This window comes from Balaenoptera musculus, chromosome 2 (assembly GCF_009873245.2).
Source record: "Balaenoptera musculus isolate JJ_BM4_2016_0621 chromosome 2, mBalMus1.pri.v3, whole genome shotgun sequence".
NCBI lineage: Eukaryota > Metazoa > Chordata > Mammalia > Artiodactyla > Balaenopteridae > Balaenoptera > Balaenoptera musculus.
This window is the reverse complement of record NC_045786.1, coordinates 23979200-23999901: the sequence shown is the minus strand read 5'-3', so window position 1 is coordinate 23999901 and position 20702 is coordinate 23979200. Positions and strand designations below refer to the sequence as shown.

The following is a 20702-nucleotide window of genomic DNA, read 5'->3' as shown; positions in this document are numbered from 1 at the left end:
CTTGATAGCATTACCTCCTCACTCCTTTCCTTCCTGTCATCATCTTTAGGGGAATTGAAATTGTCAAAAATTCAGAAAAACGTGAAGCAGAACATACGAGAAAACATCTCCTTGTTCAGTTTGGGGATAGGATTTGATGTTGACTATGATTTTTTGAAGAGACTCTCCAACGAAAACCGTGGGATCGCGCAAAGGATTTATGGAAACCAGGACACTTCTGCCCAGCTCAAGGTAACTTTTTCTTCTGTTCTTTTTTTTTTTTCTTCACTTGAAATCATTCAACTAGCAATATCTGATGCCCAAAAGAATATGGCTGAATTTAAGTAAAAATTGTCATTATGTCAGCTATATTAGGTCACAAGAATCGGGGAAGTGTTCTTTTCCTTTCTCATGCACCCCACCCCCACTTGTACACCTGCAGTAACAGTGAGATGAGAGGTGGTAAGGTGATGGATACCAAGTTCCCTACTCCCTGAACAGGTCTTGGGAGACACCATCACGGCTTCCTGTGTCTCTCCAGTCCTGCTAAGCCATCGGTCCTCCTAATCGCCATGGGCACTGGTCTCCCTTTAAAGTACATTGGCATCTTGGAAATCAACTTTCTATAATGCAACACAAATCAAACTATAGCCTGTACATTTCCTTAAATATAAAGGATATCAATTACTTGTTTATTTTGACTAAATGGACAAGAAAAAATGAAGGAGAAGAAGAATATACTTTACTCCACCCTCTGTCAGTACCAGGTACCATCTATCAATAGCAGGCACCATATTTAAACCTGGGAACAGGTAAGAGACGGGTTCTAACTTGGGGATATCCACCCAGCTGACTTATTATGAGAGTCCCTGAGCTTTTCATGCTCGTCATAACAGAAAGAAAATATACTGGGCTCTTAAATCAAGAGTAATATTCTTAACAAAGTCTTGATCGTCTCTGTTTCAGTTCATTGAATAACTATGAGAATTTTCCATAGCTTTCCACAGAGATCCTGGGAGAATAAATTGAGCGATGTCTGCTAAGCACTTGAAGAATCTCAGAGAAAAATGCTTTAGGTCTATAAAGTGATATGAAAATAATGATTTCTCTGTTTTTTTCTATGAATTGTAGAAATTCTACAACCAGGTCTCGACTCCCTTGCTCCGGAATGTTCAGTTCAACTATCCCCAAACACCAGTAACAGATGTCACTCAAAACAGTTTCCATAACTATTTTGGAGGCTCAGAGATCGTGGTGGCAGGAAAAGTTGACCCTGATAAATTGGAGCAGTTACAGAGTATTATCACTGCAACTTCGGTACTTCTACTTATCTGCTTATTCTAAAAATACTAATTGTCCCCTTAGTATACAAGAGACATCTTGTATATTAACAGGCTGATACTCTGAATTCCAAGAATCTTGTGGGTATGATAAAAGCAAAAAGCGAAAGGGAAGGCCTGAGAATATCTGTGCCATCTTCCCAACTATTGTGTAAATCCTTACCTTTTTCATCCCAAACTCTAGAGGTTGGCACTTACTTCCTCTTGTATATTCTTTTGGATTATTTTGCATTCCCCTTCAAGTTGCCTGCTACCCTGATTCACTCACAGTAGATCCTTTGGAAAATGTGAATTGATTAACTACAATTCTGCCCCACTGGTGTCTTTCAACTGAACCTTCCATTGTCCAGGCTAATGCAGAGTTAGTGTTGGAAACCCTGGCCGAGATGGATGGCTTGGAGGATTTTCTATCCAAAGACAAGCGTGCAGATCCTGATTTCACCAAGAAATTGTGGGCCTATCTGACCATCAACCAACTTCTGGCTGAACGGTAAGAAGACCATACACCACAGGGATTTGCAAACGCAAAAGACTTGCCTTGGATACTTGACATAATAGACAAAAAAAAAAGAGTTTGGAACCAAGAGAGGCAGCAAATTATTACAGGGTTTGGAGTATTCATTTCCACTGGTTTCAGGCAGTTTTAACTCAAGCTGGGTTCACTCTTTTTTTCTTTTTTCTTGACATGTAACATGCATACAATAAAGCATGTGAAGTGCATTCATTTTAAAGGTACAGTTTAATGAATTTTTACGCACATCACCCACGTAATCAGCACCCGATCCAGACACGGAACACTTCTTCCATTTCTGAAGTCTCCTTCATTCTCCTTTCCACTCAACACCCACCTCCCACCTCGAGTAGAAATCACTATTTTGACATCTGTCACTATCAATTAGTTTTGTCTATGACGAGATTTCATATAATGCTACAAACTGTATTTTTTGTTTCTGGCTTCTTTCACTCGATGTGATGGCCATGAGATTCATCCATCTCATTGCTATGGGTATCAGGAATTCATTTGCATTTACTTCTGAAAATAGATTATTGTCCAAAGAGAAATTTACGCTTATGCAATTCTGATATCACATAAGGAAGGGCTTCCTATAGGTACCTGTTTCATCTCTGGCTTCTCAGCTGACTGATATTTAAATGCTCCAATATTAAAACTATATTTCTAGAGTAATGTATGGTTCTTTGATCACGTGTATCAGAATTACAGGGGGGTGATTGGATAAGAAAATTACTGTTCCCCAGCCCGCCTCCACCTATTCGATCAGATTCTTAGGAAGCGGGAGCAGGGTGGTGTGCACAGGGCTGGGAAAAATGAAATACAGCTGTATAACTGTGCTCAGAGAGAAAATCCTTAATGTCAGTAAGATTATAAAACAGACACAAGATTGTAAGCTGTGGCTTTAGAGTGAGTGGGAACTGTCCCTGCATCTTGACAGAGGCAACTGGGTGTATGTAAAGGTACATAGCAAATTGCTGCAGACGTTAAATATTGATTTTTAAGAAAGAATCCCTGTAAAGTGGATCAGTGTTTGCCACTGAGCAGTGGGTGGAAAGGATGAACAGGCAGAGCACAGGGCATTTCTCAGGGCAGTGAAACGACTCTGTATGACGCTATAATGATGGATACCTGCCATTATACATTTGTCCAAACCCATAGCATGTACAACACAAAAGTGAACCCTGGGTGATGGTGATGTGTAGATGTAGATGTATCGATTGTAACAGATGTACCACTTCTACTGGGAGATGTTGATAATGGGGGAGGTTGTCGGGTGGTGAAGGGGCAGGGAGTATACGGAAAAGCTCTACTTTCTGCTCAGTTTTGCTGTGAACCTAAAACTGCTCTCAAAAATAACTTATGTAGACTTGTTGTTTCCAAGGGGGAGGGGGTCGGGGGAGGGGTGGAGTGGGAGGTTGGGGTGAGCAGATGTGAGCTATTACATCTGCTGAACAACAAGGTCCTACTGTAGAGCACAGGGAACTATATTCAGTATACTGGGATAAACCATCATGGAAACGAATATGAAAAAGAATGTATATATATGTATAACTGAAGCACTTTGCTGTACAGCAGTAATTAACACACAGAACACTGTAAATCAACTATACTTCAGTTAAAAAAAAATAATAATCTGTTTAAAAATTCCTTAGGACTGCATGGATAGACAAAATACTAAGCTCCATGAAGCCAGTTAATTCTGTTTTACCTCGTGGTCCCCAGGGTCCCAGTTGGACCCAGAAGTGGTGGAGTTAAATCTAGTGATGCTCTCCAATGTCTCTGTTTCCTGAGTACAGGAGCCTGGCTCCTACAGCTGCTGTGAAAAGGAAAATTACAAAAACAATCCTGCAGATGTCTCTGGATCACCATATAGTGACCCCCCTCACATCCATGGTGATAGAGAATGACGCCGGGGATGAACGCATGCTGGCAGACTCCCCTCCACAAGACCATTCTTGCTGTTCAGGTGAGTCTGCCTACCTGGTGGAGAAATTTTTCATACGATGTTACGGAAAAACCCAAATGAACTTTTTGGCCAACCCAATATTTTTTTATAAGCCTAAGGCCTGATAAGCCTTGTTGACATACATAAAAGTAAACAGGAATGGAAAGAACTTGGTTATAGCAGTGGCACCACTTATCTGAACTTCTTTGAAGCCATATACAAAACTCATATAGAATCTAGTACTCCAAAAAGTATTTTTAATGGTCTATCAGATGACAGGTCAGGCCCTACTCCAATCCTGTTGAAAGCAAAGAGTTGAAAACTGTCTGACTTACAAATAGATTTGTTTCCTAGACATTGGAGTTATTCCATTTGGGGGCACTACACCGATTTTCAAATGGACACTTAGTTCCCAGGAGGTTTTTGGTGAGGCAGGCAGGAAAAAGGTGTGCCTTCCATTTCTAAACTAGGAGAAAGGGGTTTTCTTGGGAAAAATATATATGGAAGCTAAGAAGCTCAAAATTGCCATAAAAGCTATCCATGATCTCTGTGTCTTGTGGAATGTCCGAAGGTACACCCAAGGGCATGTGTGCCCACATTTAGAAGAGCTTGGTTTACTCATTTTCTTCCTTCCTCCCTTTCTTAGGGACTGGTCCTGTTATAACAATCTTGAGAATGACCAGCATTCACCGGAGGGATCGTTTTCTGCATTTTTAATTCTGTCCAAGTGAGATGCCAACTTTATGACAGTGGTCCAGGCTTCAAGAAACTCTTACTTCTGACTTCCAGTTACAATAGCCTGGAGCCTCACAGCTAAATTTATGCAGGGAGAAACTCACACTAGATGACCTGGCATTTATAGGTGATTTTATATCCCCTGGATAAAATGCCTAGGTGAACTGGCATTTTTTCTCAGAGACAAGGAGCTGACTGCATATCAGAAAGCCAAATGAATTTTTTGCAACCAGTAGGGGATATTGGTTGGTTGGGAAACTAAATCGTTCTGATTGTTTTGTTTTGTTTTCTTTTTTATTGAAGTATAGTTGATTTACAATATGGTGTTAGTTTCAGGTGTATGGCAAAATGATTCCATTTTATATATATATGTATTTTCAGATTATTTTCCATTATAGGTTATTACAAGATATTGAATATCGTGTTATACAGTAAATCCTTGTTGCTTTCTGATTGTCGTTTGGTGAGTAGATAGGAATAGATCCGAGAAGATGCCATCCAGAGTCTGGCTGGACCTCATCTCCCCAGTTTATGGTGAAGGCACAAGGTCCTTCCCCAACCTCTGAGGGCTGGTTCCTCGTACTACTGACCCTAGCCCGGGACCCAGACTCTGCAGAGAAGCCTACAGCAGGCCCTCACAGCATGATGACAGAAGGAGCTGGAAGATAGAGAACTCAGGAATAAAAATAATGGGAGAAAACCTTAGCTGAGAACCTCTGGGGTCTGTCTGCATAAAACAGATTCTTGATATTGTAAGCAATGTCCATGGAAAAGTAAACCCGGAAACTAATGGATACAGTTTTTTTCTATGCAGGTGCCCTGTATTATGGCAACAGAGTTGCTCCAAATTCATTCCCACCTTGGGTGAACCCTTCACCGACACAAATGGTCCCAATGCCCGCGGTTGGCGCTCCAGTGCTTGAGACAACCCCTCCTCCACACGTAATGAGAGGTAAGGGAACTTCCACAATGCTTCCACATCCCAGATCTCAATTGGACCATAATGCCATGGAGCATTTGTATACGTTTAAAAAATCCTGGTAAAACTGGGAGCCTTTTATAGGCATCGTTGCCTTCCATGGAAAGAAGATGGCCCCGTGTATTAGTCAGCTTGGGCCACCAAAACAAAATACCATAGACTGGGTGGTTTAAGCAACAGAAGTTTATTTCTCCCAGTTCTGGAGGCTGGGAAGTCCAAGATCAAGGTGCCAGCAAGGTACATTTCATTTTCTTCGTTTGTAGGCAGGACCTGTCTTCCTGCGTGTTCACATGGCCCCTTTGTGTATGCACTGGAGAGAGAGATAGAGGGCAGGCTCTCCAGTGTCTCTTTTATAAGGGCACAAATCCCATCATAAGGGTCCCACCCTCATGACCTTGTCTAACCTTCATCAGCTCCCAAGGCCCCACCTCTAAACACCATCATGTTGGTGGTTACAGCTTCAACATATGAATTTGGGGGGGACAATGCATTCCATAGCACCCCATTTCCAACTGTACGAGGCAAACCCTCTGGGATGGAAGAGATGCACCTCTCGTGTGGGGAGGGCCAATGGGTATCAATGGAAAGGACATCTTCTTTGGAGATTGTTCATGACACTCATTTGAACTTAAGTTACTAACATTTCTGCACTTCACTTCCTTCATTTTGAAAAGAGGCATCATGATACTTACGTAGCTGTAAGTACGTAAGTATCATGATGTAAGCTACTTACATAGCTGTCGATTAAATGTGTAACCATCTTTAAAGAGCTGGCATGTTATAGTCACTCAATAAATAAGTGTTTTGTTTGTTTGTTTTTGGCCGCACCGTGCAGCATGTGGGATCTTAGTTCCCCCGACCAGGGATCAAACCTGTGCCCCCTCCAGTGAAATCGCAGAGTCTTAACCACTGAGCCACCAGGAAAGTCCCTAAATAGGTGTTATTATCAATTTTATAATCAAAAATACTTGAATGTTGTTTCCTATATAACTGCATTATCATACATTATTTTGTGGGGTTGTTTGTTAATTTGCTTACTTGATTTTAATCAACAGCATATTTGAAAATCCTCGTTTTGCTCAGCATTTAAAAATCTTTCTACCAGTGGTTTCAGTGGCAGGCATGGGTAGCAGATGCAATCGTGTGAAAGCCAGGAAAACGAATTTCCTCGTGAGAGTCCTGGCAGCTGCAGCTGGCTTCCTTGTGCAGATTCTTTCTTTGCCTTCTGGTTGTCAACCTCTGCAGGGTCTTATTTCTCAACCAGAGAGAGGAGCTGCCTGGGGGAAATAGGAAACTATCTTCTCTCCTGTTCCTGGTCTGCACTATGCCTTTCAGTGAAAGGGATTTCCACTGCCTACCCATTGGCTGGTCCCATGTAGAAAGCTTGTGCCCCTTTTCTGCCTTTTACTTAGGAGTAAATTTAAACATTCAAAGAAGGAGCACATCCCTCTCCCTCTTGGAAGTTCCAAAGTACCAGCTTAACTCAGGTGGTTTGCAGTTTAAATATCAGAGTAGCTTCTGGTGTAGCTTCTTAGAAATGTGCTGCTTTTCTAGACTGCTTGGAATGTAAGACTCTTCTATCCAGAAATCCTCAGAACTGATTTCTCAGGACTGTACACCTACCACTCACCCGACATCGAATTATAACAGAGAGAACACAGCAAGGGCTTTGAATCGATATTTATGATATCTTTAAATATCTTTAATAAGTATCTTGATAGAGATATTTTGAAACATCCCACCTCTACGACTTAGCTCTGAAATTGTTATTTGTGGGCCCAAAGTGATCTTCTTCACGCTTTCATTGGTGGTGATGCTTCAGACAGAGGTCCCTCCACTCCCCTCCCACATCACCTCCAACTATGGAGCTTTGGTGAAGGGCTCTGCATGTGACTCTCAGAAGTGACAGCCTCGTAAAGTGGCACATGAGGAGGGAATCTATGTGACCAAGGTTGCTGTGCTTGCACAACAGCCATTTTTACTATGTGTTTCCAACGAGTGGCTTCTGAGAACAAGACCTGATTGCAGTGACAAGATCATGAGTCACTTAAACTGTTCCTTTGCAAAATAAAACTTTGCGTAGAAACATGTAGAGCCCGAGCCAATTTATTTTGAAGTGTTCTTCTCAGTAAGAATGCAGTGCTTGCTCCGAGTTTCTTGTCTCTGCTGTATGAAGCAACCAAAAGGACAAGGTCTTGAGAGTCAAACAGTTCTGGGGTCAAACTCTGCCCCCATGACCTTGGCCTGGACACTGAAACATCTATAGGTCTCAGCCCACCTTCAAAATGGGTATGATGATAACCTGCAAGGTGGTTCTAAAGTAGGTTCCTGGTTCCTAGGAGAAGCTCAGTAAATGCTGGCTAGTCTTACACCCATTAACCCCAGGTCCTCAATCTCCCTCCAACCTGATCAGAATGGAAGGCTGCACAGACTAACTTCAGTATGATCCTTTGTTTCTGGTAGACGTCTATCAACTCATTACGGCAGTACTGATTCACTGCTGCTCACCAAAAGGTCTGATGGATGGGATTTAGGTTCATCAAAATGGCAAAACCCATCATTATCTTTAATGAAAGCAATTTCCTTCAAGCCAGGTTATCTCAAAACACCCTATTTGTGTAGAGGAAAGAAGAGGCTATCATAATAAAATGATTCTTTTGATTAAAAAAAACAAAGAGGTGGGAACCTTTGTTGCGTGTTTTAATGATGCCCTCTCATGCCCAGCTCCTACACAAAATCAATTAACCAAGTATTTATTGACTACAGAACATGAGCTTGGTGGTGTGAGGGGTGCAAAGAAGTACAAGATTTTGTTCCAGTTCTGGATGAGTTTATCCTCCATTTCGAGTTCCCAAACACACACCTGAAGGAGCATATCAGGATGGCTGGGAGAATGGGCATGTAATCAGACGGCGTGGCTTTGCGTCATAACTCTGCCACTTATTAACTCTGTGATGTGACCTCGGGCAGGTCACCTGTCCTCTGCAGGACTGCGGTGAGAATTAGTTAATATTTGCAAAGAGCTTTGTGATAGCATCTAGAAAACAGCGACCTCTCACTGGATGGTAGCCCACTCTTCCAATTTTATTCTGGAAAACACAACCACTGCAGGTCTTAAGTCAAACCTTCCTCTTCAGTTTCTTCAATTCTGAGGCTAGAAGCCTGGAAGTGCTAAATGACTCCTCTCCACTCGGTTACCAGATACTGTGGATTCTACCAGATGAATCTTGAATTTCCCCTCTCTCGCCAAACCCATTCACCCGCCATGCTGGGTTTTGCATTTAACATTTCTTGCTTGAATTACTGCTGCCTTAGCTGCTAAATGATCTTCCTATGTCTACTTTCTGATCCTTAATTCATACTGCGACCAGTAATTTCCTAAATGAGGGTCAAAATCATATCACATTTTTCTCCAAAACCTTCAATAGCTCCCCAACAGAATAAAAGTCCGTTCTGTGGCCTGGTGGTCCATGGTTCCCTACGACCTACATTCTTAGTCTTATCTAAGACTTCGCAAAAACCCATCCTCTAGTCATCTTGAGTTACTTTCTTAACAAATCATCAACTTCTCTCCCTCCATGCCTTTCCTCATTCTGTCCACTCAGCATAAAATATCTCTCTCCTGTGTCTTTTATCTACCTGTGTTTTCCTACCTTCAGGACTTAGTTCAAAAGCCAACCCTTTTATAAAGCCTTTCTCCGCTTGCCTGGGTGGAATTGATCATCCTTCCATCTTCATTCCCAGAGTCGTGTGCTTGGGCCATTTTTCAATCATATACTTTAGTCCATCTCACATTAGTGGTTGTGTCTGCCTTCATGAAAGAAAAAATGATATTCTGTTAACGGAAAAAATTATTCATGACATTTGTTAAAGCACGGTAAGGAACAATTTATTCATGATGGGTGTAGGGACCACTGCATTGGGGTATTGCAGTGCAGGAGGGAGATTAGACTCAACTCTGAACACAGCATGGGAAAGTGGGAATTTACAGACAAAAACCAGGCTGGGGTCAGTAAATGGAAGATTACTAAGAGGAAACATCAGTGGAAAGGGGGGGTTCTGGTTAAACTAACCTAACAGGATTCTTGCTGAAGGCAGGCCAGGTAATCAGACCTCACTTGAGGATGGTGGGGGGAGGAGGAACCTGAATAGATATCAAGGGTGATCAGATTTGGAGGGTGGGGGATTCTAGCTAAACCTACTTAGTAGGATTTTTGCTAAAATTAGACAATGCAGAGAGGAACATGGAAGTCCAAAAGCTGAGGTCAAACTTGGAGAGTTCAGGGAAGCCTGAGTAGAGTTAGTCCCAGGAGAGTCTTTGTCACTCCTTCATTAAATTGTTTCTCTCTTGAAGGTAAAGACCATGACTTATTTATAGCTACACCAAGCATTGCCTAATTCAGAGTTTTGCACATAGTTTGGGTTTTTTTCTTACCAAATATTTGTTGAATGGGTAAACAAACAAACAAAAAAGATCAGCCGGAATAATGGTGTCTAGTAACAAAGGAGTACTTTCTTGGGAATAGCTTGATCCTTCATTGCTCTTGGAATTGATCAATATTAATCTGTATGCCAAAAGGTAATATTATGTCTTTTTTATTTTTATGCACTGTATATGACTACTTAAAAATACAGGTATTTTATCTATCTATACACACAGTCACTGTATATACACATATGTAGTGCATTTGTAGTATATATTATATATATATAGTGTGTATGCTTGTGTTTCTTATTCCTTATGTCTTTCTTATTCATTTTTTTCTCTCTAGCCTAGAATATATGTGATAGCTACAAAACGAGTATACACTATATTTGTAAGATAACCTAGAACTCTGATGGCAGCTCCATGAGGGAGGGACGGCGCTTGGACCACTGGGTCCCTGGTGCCTAGAACAGTACCTAGCATATAGTAGGAGCACAGTAAACATTTGTTGTTGTGAAATTAAAGATGTTCGGGAATAAAATACTGTTCAAATTAACCTTCCTTTCTATGATTTTGTTTGTTTTCATTTTCTTTGTATATTTTCCAGTTGAAAATGACCCACACTTCATCATCTACCTACCAAAAAGCCAAAAGAATATTTGTTTCAATATTGACTCAGAACCTGGAAAAATCCTCAATCTTGTTTCTGATCCAGAATTAGGTAAAATAAAAAGATATTATATTAGAATTGGACTACTAGATCATGGTCATTCTTCACTGTCACTACCTGGGATTTCTTTCTTTTCTACCTTAATAAAATCTTATATATATATTTCAAACTACTCTTTTCAAACTCTGATAGTGAGAAATGAATTATAAATATATTCCTAACTATTTGAACTATTATAGATAAAATGCTCTGAGTATGAACTAGCAGAACTTGTTGTGATATGATTAATTTAAACCATAATAAAATAGTTATAAAATGAGAATTACAGAGGAAAAAAACGTTATGTAAATCCTGAAGCTAAATAAAAAAATAATTTTCCCATACTGTCAGGTTTTATTAATTTGAATTATGGTGCCCATATGTACAAAAAAAAAAGAAAGAAAGAAAATGAGCGCACAAGAGAGAAAAAAACATTTTTTTTCCTTGCAGGGATTTTGGTCAATGGACAGCTCATTGGTGCCAAGAAGCCCAAGAATGAAAAACTAAGCACCTATTTTGGGAAACTGGGATTTTATTTCCAACATGAGGGCATGAAAATAGAAATCAGCACCGAGACCATCTCCCTGAGCAGGGGCTCTCGAACATCCGTCTTGTCCTGGTCTGACACGGCCCACGTTCTTAACCAGAGGCAAGTACAGTTACATCCGTATTCAGGTGTATCCTTGGTACGTGACTACATCAACAAATCCAGACATGCGTGACACAAACATAAAATTCAAAATCATCATTTTAAATGTGAAGAAGTCAAGGTTCAGAAAAAATTTTGTTACTTTCTGCCCTGCTCCTGGCAGTAGAGTCTATGTGTTTTGGTCACGGTGTGTCTCAGTGCTAGCCTGGCGCCTGGCATACAGTAAGTCCTCAAGAAGTACATGTTGGACGTGTGAATGAATCCATCAACTGAAATCCAGCTCAGAGTGTCAGAGTGCTCAGAAACACTATGATTTTGTCCTGTGAGTAATATCTTCCCATTAGTATCTGTTCATTGTTGATACGGAAATGTATACATTGACAGAATTTCAGCGCTGGGAGATAAATCAACGTTCTGTGGCCAAAATGTTGTAAAGCTCTTAGAAAACTGGGGGGATTGTACGGGGCAGAGTGAAGTCATATTAGGGGTGAGAGAGGAATGACATTCTAAAACGAGTCTGTTCTGGAATCATTAATTCCTTTTTGACTTCCCACCAGGGTGCTTGTCTCGGTGAAGAAAGAGAAAACTGTGACTATCACCCTGGATAAAGAGATGTCCTTCTCTGTTTTACTTCATCGCGTTTGGAAGAAGCATCCGATCAATGTCGACTTTTTGGGGATCTACATCCCCCCCACAAACAAGTTTTCTCCTAATGTACACGGGTTGATAGGTAAAGTGTCTGTGGACCATCCGGCAGGTGTGGGACTGACCACCCTAGGTCTTGAACAACTTTGGCTCAAGGTTAGAACATTTGGTTAGAATGTGGGAAAGTGACAGGTATGGACTCAAGGGTTCAGGGAGGACCCACACTCTGTGCCCTGGTCTTAATTTATGAAGGTGCCTGAGTGGCACACAAAGAGGTCAGTGTCGCTGAGAGAGTGTAACATTTACCGTTGCTCGCGGTTTCCATAGAAACATGAGACACATCTCACCATGCAGGGCCATGGGGAGGCCAGGTTTGGGTCAGGAACCAGAAGCAGAAGCAAGAGGTAGGCCCAGGCCAGAGCCTTTATTGGGGTTTCTGTGGCAAAGACAGGACAGAGCAGGATAGTTTGGGGTTGGCTAGCTTAATAATTTCAGTGGGCATTGGGCTACAGGGTGGTCTTTCCTTGCCTGGCACCTGGCCCTGGAATGATTCCTTCTGGGGCTCCCAGGCCAGAGAGAGGAGGTCCGGCTCTGGCTTGGTTCGTTTGCAGATCCCCGCCATGCTCCCGGCTGAGTCCTTTGCTCTCTTCAGAATTGGCTTTCCCAGGGTGGCGCAGTCTCTTCCCAGCCAGACGGAGTTTTTAAGATGTCAAAACATCATAATATACAGAGAATAAAAAACATGATTCCTACAACCCAATACAGCAGTGCAGGGCAACTCGTAATGCTATAGCTGGGACTACTTGCTGCTCCAGACAAAGTTTCCCAGGGCTGGGATTTCATCACATACTGGGCAAATTAAGAGAAGGGATGGATACATTGTAAGTTTTGTGCTGAAGATTTTTTTCTCACTGAAGAGAAGTGAACTGGTTTAGGAAGTCTGTGATAACAAGCAGGGCGTCCAGGTCAACCTTCCCTCCTTTTTAAAGAACGGTGGCAATTTAAGCGTACTGTATAGCATCACAAACCAAACGTGTTTCTAGATTTGAGCTGTACTCTCAGGTGCTGACCTTTACCCCCACCATCAGGGTGTTCGATTTACTTAGGGTCCAGTCGATCAGACTCATATGTCAAATGACCATGGGGTGAGCAGCATGGATTTGCCCTCAGGAAGAACCCATCCCCATCTGCATCCTTTTCCTCTCAATACATCTGCCTACCCCAGAAAGTCTAGATGGGGGGACCAAAATGCAGCTTGGATCACATGACCAGGCTGTCCTTCTGTCTTCCTTTGAGTTACATGTAAATAAACGTCTGGACTTTGTTTCATAGGCCAGTTCATGTATGAGCCAAAGATACGTATCTTCAATGAGCGACCAGGAAAGGACCCTGAGAAGCCAGAGGCAAACATGGACGTGAAGGGACAAAAGCTGATTGTCACCAGGTATGTCTCAGATGCATACTGCGGGAACAAAAAGGGCTCCTGTTAGGATTGGACTCACTCGGCCAAATAGAAGAACAAGAAAAGCCATTTCAAGCTTTACCTGTGTCACACTAAACAATTCACCAGGAAGAGACACATACGTGGCATTGGCGTAAGGACACTGCAGAGAGTTCATCCGAAATGCAAAAAATGACCAGGTACATAAGTACGTACCATCAAATGCCAAGATTAATTAATCTACTATTCTCACCTTCATACATTAGAAGCCATATGGCCACAAGCTGGATAATTGAAAAAGCAGATCAGAGGAAGAAATCATAAAAATATCTACGCGCCTTAGTGCTAGCGAAAGAATGTGTAGATTTTTACGTAAGCCTAGAGCTTTCTTTTTGAGTATTTATCCACTGAATGCATGTTTGTGTTTGAATCTACTGAATATGTCTTGGTGTAGCTTTTCTTACACAAACCGGATCCATATGTTTCATTTTGAAGTGAAAACATAGATACCTGTAAAGCATCCTGAATGTAAAATTTTTATACGTCTTTTTCATTTTTCCCAGTTTTTTACAGTTGTCTCACCCAGGCCTAATTTGGTATCATATTAAAGAATTCGGGGCCTTTTTAGAGTTTTTACAAAGCAGCCAACTTTGCTCAATGAGAAATGACTCTTTTGGCACACGGATGTCATTGGCTTCCATGTACTTCATTAAACCATAAAATTACAACAATTAAGCCATAAAATTACAATAATCATTAAACCATAGAATTACAACAGTAAAATAAAATTACCACAGAAATAGATTTGTGAACTGAAACAATGGGCTCTTAGTACACTACTCAACTAGTACGGGTTTACCAGAGATCAGTGAGTTACCACTGGGCGTCAGTAAACGTGTTTCGTAGAAGCAACACTGAGCACAGTTGATCACAGTAATAACAAGTTATCTGAGGTTGGTAAACACACATCTACTCTATGCTAATGACCAAAGGTAAAGGCTGGGCCCCATTTTCATCTACTGCCAGCACCTTGTGACGCACAGCGGAAACTAACTCGACCAGTGGGCCACGCGCAAAGATGTACGTTTTAAAGCTCATTAATGGCAATATACCGTATAACTTCTTTACCCTTAAAACGAAAGACATGAATGTCTCAGGAACAGCCGGCGTCGCCCCTAAGTAGAACAGTCACCCCTGCAGTCAAGGTGAGAGGCACCTCAGATTCATCCTGCAGGGAACCTGCGAGCTGGAGCTTCGTTTCCACTTTCTTCCCATTTGAACGTTATTTCCGCCCCGCAGCCTCCCTGCAGTAGCCTCAGCTCCCCAGAGAGCACGATGGCTGGATCCTCTTCCAGCCTCACCAGATAAACACAAGACACCCAGGAAATTGTGAATTTCAGATACTTGAGACATACTTCTGCTGAAACATGAGTGGTGTTTATCTGAAATTCAAATTTAACTGGCATCCTGCGTTGTTATCTGCTAAATCTGGCAGCTTCTTCCTTGCTCTGGGCTAATTTGGAGACTATACCAGCCCTAGGCAACCTTGAGGACACAGCCCCCAGCCAGTTCCCACTGCCCCCTTGTCCCTTTCCCCGTGTCCAGAAAGAGGACTGCCTCTGAATACATGGGCCTCCCCTCTGCTAAGGCGGCAGGGAAAAAATAAAAAAGGAAAGTTAATTTGCACTCTTTACCTTCCTGGAAAAGTCCATATTGGTCAATCTCTAGACAGGTTATTTGAATTTCTAAGGACACAGTGCTTATTGTCTGTCTTTCTAAACCAAGCCCCAGACTCTGGTGCTTTGTATGACTTGGGGAAGACTTGGGGAATGGGGATGGGGCACGGGGGTGTTAGCAGATACGGCGCTAGAAGAGGGCAGAAAACAGAGAGGGAGAGTGTGTCTTCTTTCTGGATACACAGGCTGGCCACGCCCCAGTCTGTGTCCTAACCACGCGCATCGTTCTCCTTGCAGAGGCCTCCAGAAGGACTACCGGACAGACAGAGTGTTTGGGACCGACGTTCCTTGTTGGTTTGTGCACAACAGTGGGAAAGGCTTCATCGACGGACATTACAAGGATTACTTTGTGCCTCAGCTCTACAGCTTTCTCAAGTGGCCTTGAAAAGTTTATAGTTGGGGAAATTCTATGTATAAATATACATTTTTTTCCTGCCACCTTTGTAGTCATTCTTGAGTTTGAATAATTAAAAACTAACCAGATATCATGGTGGTTTATAAAACCTGTTAACACACCTGAAGAGAATAAATACTTTGCAAAGAAGTTTTAGGATGTTGTTGCGTTTTCAGATGGGAAGGTGTGTTAATCGAGGTCGTGCAGAGGAGAGCTGCGCTGGTGAGTGAAGCTGCCGTCCAGACGGAGTCCTGGGTTTGGCATTTACTGTAAGGACTTCACTGTTTTCAGTGTCAGGTCCTCAACCTTGCAACTGAATACATTATTAGGTTGTCAGTTACATGGGAAATTCCATTATGAGGTTATTTGGTGAACTTGGAATAAGAACAGGGGAAGTCACTTATCTTGTTTTGTAGTTATATATATATGTATATAAAGCCCTGTCACCCTCTGTAGGGATAACCTTGCCAAGGTACCTATGATGCCCATGATGCTTTGCCAAAATTCCCTCCTTAGTGTTGGCCTCAGAGACACTTTTTAGTCCAAGAAGCCTGTATTAGTCAGGGTTCTCCTGAGAAAGAGAACTAGTAGGATGGCTATATCATATATACACACATATATAAACGTACACACATATACAGTTGGCCCTTGAACAATGTGGGGCTTAGGGCTGCCAAAATCCCACACAGTCGAAAATCAACAAACTTTTATCTATGTCTCAAAGACAAAGGAATTGATAGATGACTCACCCAAGGGCAGGAAACTGAAACAGTATAGAACAGATCAGGACTCAAACCCTAGTTTTTTTGTTTGTTTTTTTATAAATGTATTTTTTATTTATATTATTTATTTTTGGCCGTGTTGGGTCTTTGTTGCATGTGCACGGGCTTTCTCTACTTGCGGTGAGCAGGGGCTACTCTTCATTGCGGTGCACGGACTTCTCATTATGGTGGCTTCTCTTGTTGCAGAGCACAGGCTCTAGGCGCGTGGGCTTCAGCAGTTGTGTCATGTGGGCTCAGTAGTTGCGGCTCACAGGCTCTAGAGCACAGGCTCAGTAGTTGTGGTGCACGGGCTTAGTTGCTCTGTGGCATGTGAGATCTTCCCGGACCAGGACTCGGACCCGTGTCCCCTGCATTGGCACGTGGATTCTTAACCACTGAACCACCAGGGAAGTCCTCAAACCCTAGTTCTTTGATTCCACATACTGTGATCTCTAATTAAACACAAACTTTTCCCCATACTTAATTTTAAAGATCTGTAAAATGAAACAACAGGTGCTATATTTTTTTTTTAAAAATCCACATACAGGTGGTCCCATGCAGTTCAAACCCATGTTGTTCAGGGGTCAATGGTATATATATATATATATATATGAAGAGATCTATTATAAGGAATTGGCTTACGTGATTATGGAGGCTGGTGCAAGTCTGATCCATTACCATTCTGTGCTTTCCTTTGTTTATAACTTTCCTTTAAATCTATTCTGAAAATGGATATATGTTCAAAGGCCAAAGTGATGAAATTGCACTTAAAAAAGTTTTTTAAGTTGCATTTTTATGAAGCTTTCTCTCCATAATTTGGTAAAAAACATTTTTCATTTTAGAAAGTAGACAAAACTACCTCTTTTTGGACGTACCCAACCAATACTTGAGAAAGCAAGCGATCATCTTTTGACATAATTGCAAAATATTAAACGTGATTATTTCTATAATTTCAAGATAACCTCAGTGCTGAAGAGGTAAATAGCATTGCCTTTTAGTTTCATTCCTCTATAAAAATTGGTCATCTATGGCACCTATGATTTTTTAAAAAATCTATTGCATCTTTTCTATCCCTATTTCAAAAATACTAATCTTAAAATGCTAATATTCAACACAAACTTCAAAAGTGGGTTCTTATACTGGTTACTTTGTAAAAAATTTTGACCTTAAAACTGCTACCTTTAGCTATATAAGGTTAGTTCTATTCCTAGTATTTTACATGTGCTCAGTAGTTTTAAAAATAATGATGAAAATCTTGGGGTGTAAATTTACATGCAGAGTACTGAGCAACATAGTCCTAGCAAAAGAAACTAGATTTAAAATCAAACCCATGTTATTCAAATTATCAAAACTTTTATTAATAGCTGGTGTTTTAAAATTCATTTCCTGTAAAAATAACCTTATTAAATACTGTTCACATGTGTCCCTCTTGAGACCAGAAAATTGCCTTCTCTATATAATTAATTTTGAATTATAAGTGAATAATCAATTTTGAATTTCAAATGAAGAAACCAAATTAATGGGAATCATTGGAAAAGAAGGAACTATTCCACTGTCTACCTCTTGATTAGTTCTGAAAGTATTATGCTCTCAGTGATGAAGAAAAACAAGTTGACAATTATCTATGTTTATTCGTTGAAGCACCTTGGAACCCATTGGTAATTGATCAATATTTAATTTTGTATAAAGCTGGGGTATTACAGGGCTGGTATTTGTCAAACATATTCCTCTTTAGGACAAAAGTAGCCTATCGTCAAAGCTTTTTGTAAGTATCAATCTAAACAGTTCCCATTAAACCAGTTAGATATGTATGTCTTATTGTCAGAACTGTCAGGAAAATAAGAGCCTTTGTTTGAGAAACAAGACTGCGTTCAGATCATACTTCTGTCATAAGTTTGTTTGTTTGTGTTTTTTAATATCTGAAAATTAAACAAGGCTTCTTAGAGTTGGAAAATTGGCAATCCAAAGAAATAAGTAAAAAAAAGGGAATTAGAGAGTGTCTCTATGTGTAGTAGAAATGAACTATGAATCAGCAGTTATTTTAGTACCTAATGGTATGAGGTCTTATGCAAATCATTCTACTTGCTTTAAAGGATCACTTAATACCATAAGGAGGAGCATCTTCTCTTCAGCCTTATCCCAATCGAAAGAGATGTAAGACTCCAAAGACCCAGTAAGATGAAAGCAGAAATTACCTGGCTGCCTAGATACATAAAAATGCTTATATGCTGTAATAATTTAGTAGTCTTATTCCTTTCTTAACACTTTTTCAGGGAATTCCCTGGCAGTCCAGTGGTTAGGGCTCAGCAGCCGTGGTCCGGGTTCGAACCCTGGTCAGGAAAGTAAGATCCCGCAAGCGGCAAGCATGAGGCATGGCCAAACAAACAAAAAACCACTTTTTCACACTGGCAAAGTCTACATGGGTGACTTTTTCTGAAATATCCATGTGAGAGAAAGAAAAATCAAGGATGCTTCCTTTTAATGGTATAGTGATTCAATTACCCAGTTAACGTTTCTGGGGTCACTTCAGTCAACCTAATGACGAACTTACAACGAAGGCTGAGCCATATTCTAATCCTGTGATCCCATTTCACCAGAGTGGGAACTGAGGTATATACGGATAACAGTAAAGGTCTCTCACTGCAGTACGTCAAAATCAGGGCGGGTTTTTTTTTTTTTTTTTTTTTTTTTTTTTTTTTTTTGGCTGCACCAGGTCTTAGTTGCGGCATGTGGGATCTAAATCCCTGACCAGGGATGGAACCCAGGCCCCCTGCATTGGGAGCGCAGAGACTTCACCACTGGACCGCCAGGGAAGTCCCAGGGTGGGTTTTTAAGTAGGTACTCCAAATTAGCTAATTTCTCTTTATCGGCTAATCATTTCATTTGAATATCAAATGAATATCAATTCACTGAACATTTCAATTCCTACACGACACCCATCTTGGGCCTACACCTGCTTCTCACCGTTTTATCTCCAGCACCTCCTGCAATCGTTTACTTACGGGAGGCGCTTTAGTAAATGTTTGTTGAATAAATTCACTCAAACGTGTCAGCAAAAACTGATAGGCAGTTAGAAGTACACAAGGGGAAAAAGAGCAAATAAGGCAATGGGATCTGACGGCATTCCTAATGAAGAAAACTCAAGGAATTTGGTTTCCTAAGATATCAATGCCAATAGTTTGATATGACCTCAAGCAAGCTGGTGAAAAAGAATAGCTTTCCAAAAACTGAGAAGCCACAGACTGAGAGAAAATATTTGCAAAAGACATTATCTAAGACTATCAATCATGCAAAATATACAAAGAACTCTTAAAACTCAACAGTAAGGAAGTGAATGACCCAATTTAAAAATGGCAAAAGACTTGAATAGACACGATATACAGATGGCAAATAAACATATGGAAAGATGCTCAACATCATATGTCATTAGGGGTTGCAAATTAAGACAATGAGCTACTACTACACACCTATTAGAATGCCAAAATCAAGACAATACTAAACGCTGGCGAGGATGTGGAGCAACAGGAACTCTCATGCACTGCTTGCGGGAAAACAGAAAAGAACAGCCACTTTGGAAGTCAATCTTACCATTCAATCCAGGAACCACGCTCCTTGGTATTTCCCCAAATGAGCTGAACACTTAGGCCTACACAAAAATCTACACACGTAGGTTTATAGCAGCTTTATTCATAGTTGACAAAACTTGGAAGCAACGAAGATGTCCCTCAGTAGGTGAATGGATAAATGTACTGTGGTATATACAGACAAGGTGGTATTATTCAGCACTTTAAAAAAAAAAGAGCCATCAAGCCACGAGAAGACGTGTGGAGGAAACAGATGCATATTACCAAGTAAAAGAAGCCAGTCTGAAAAGGCTACATACTGTATGAGTCCAACTATCAGACATTCTGGGGAAGGCAAAACTATGTAGACAGTAAAAAGATCAGTGTTTGATGGAGGCAGGCAGGGGAGGGGGGCTTAGCAGGTGGGCGTTTAGACTGATGAACCTATTTTGCATGACACCATAATGGTGAATATATTTCATTATAAATTAGTCCAAGCCCATAGAACGTACAATCCCAAGAGTGAACCCTGACGTCAGCTACGGACGCTGGGTGAGGATGACGTGTCCATGCAGGGTCATCAGTTGTAACAGATGCACCATCTGGTGGGGATGCTGATGGTAGGGGGGCTGTGGCTCGGGGGGCAGGGGGCACGTGGGAAATCTCTACACGTTCTGCTTAATTTTGCTGTGAACTTAAAATTGCTCTAAAAAATAAAGTCTATTTTTTTTTTTTTAAAAAAAGAATAGCTTACGATGCTTTAAAAAGAAAAAAAAAAAAGTCAGGGAATTCCCTGGCGGTCCAGTGGTTAGGCCTCTGCGCTTCTACTGCAGGGGACCCGGGTTCAATCCCTGGTCGGGGAACTAAGATCCTGCAAGCCATGTGG

General features: G+C 41.2%; 1 protein-coding gene across 1 annotated transcript in view; it reads left to right on the top strand.

The window, feature by feature from the left end:
* The window catches only part of ITIH2 (inter-alpha-trypsin inhibitor heavy chain 2), a 38088-nt gene extending 22446 nt beyond the window's left edge, over positions 1-15642 (top strand). The window contains exons 12-21 of the mRNA XM_036843654.1: positions 50-231; positions 1111-1296; positions 1670-1809; positions 3630-3799; positions 5328-5465; positions 10526-10639; positions 11078-11276; positions 11834-12006; positions 13254-13365; positions 15336-15642. Coding sequence (XP_036699549.1) covers positions 50-231; positions 1111-1296; positions 1670-1809; positions 3630-3799; positions 5328-5465; positions 10526-10639; positions 11078-11276; positions 11834-12006; positions 13254-13365; positions 15336-15483 — 1562 coding nt within the window. The 3' untranslated portion in view covers positions 15484-15642. The remainder of the gene's footprint in view (positions 1-49; positions 232-1110; positions 1297-1669; positions 1810-3629; positions 3800-5327; positions 5466-10525; positions 10640-11077; positions 11277-11833; positions 12007-13253; positions 13366-15335) is intronic.
* The last annotated feature ends 5060 nt before the right edge of the window (positions 15643-20702 follow it).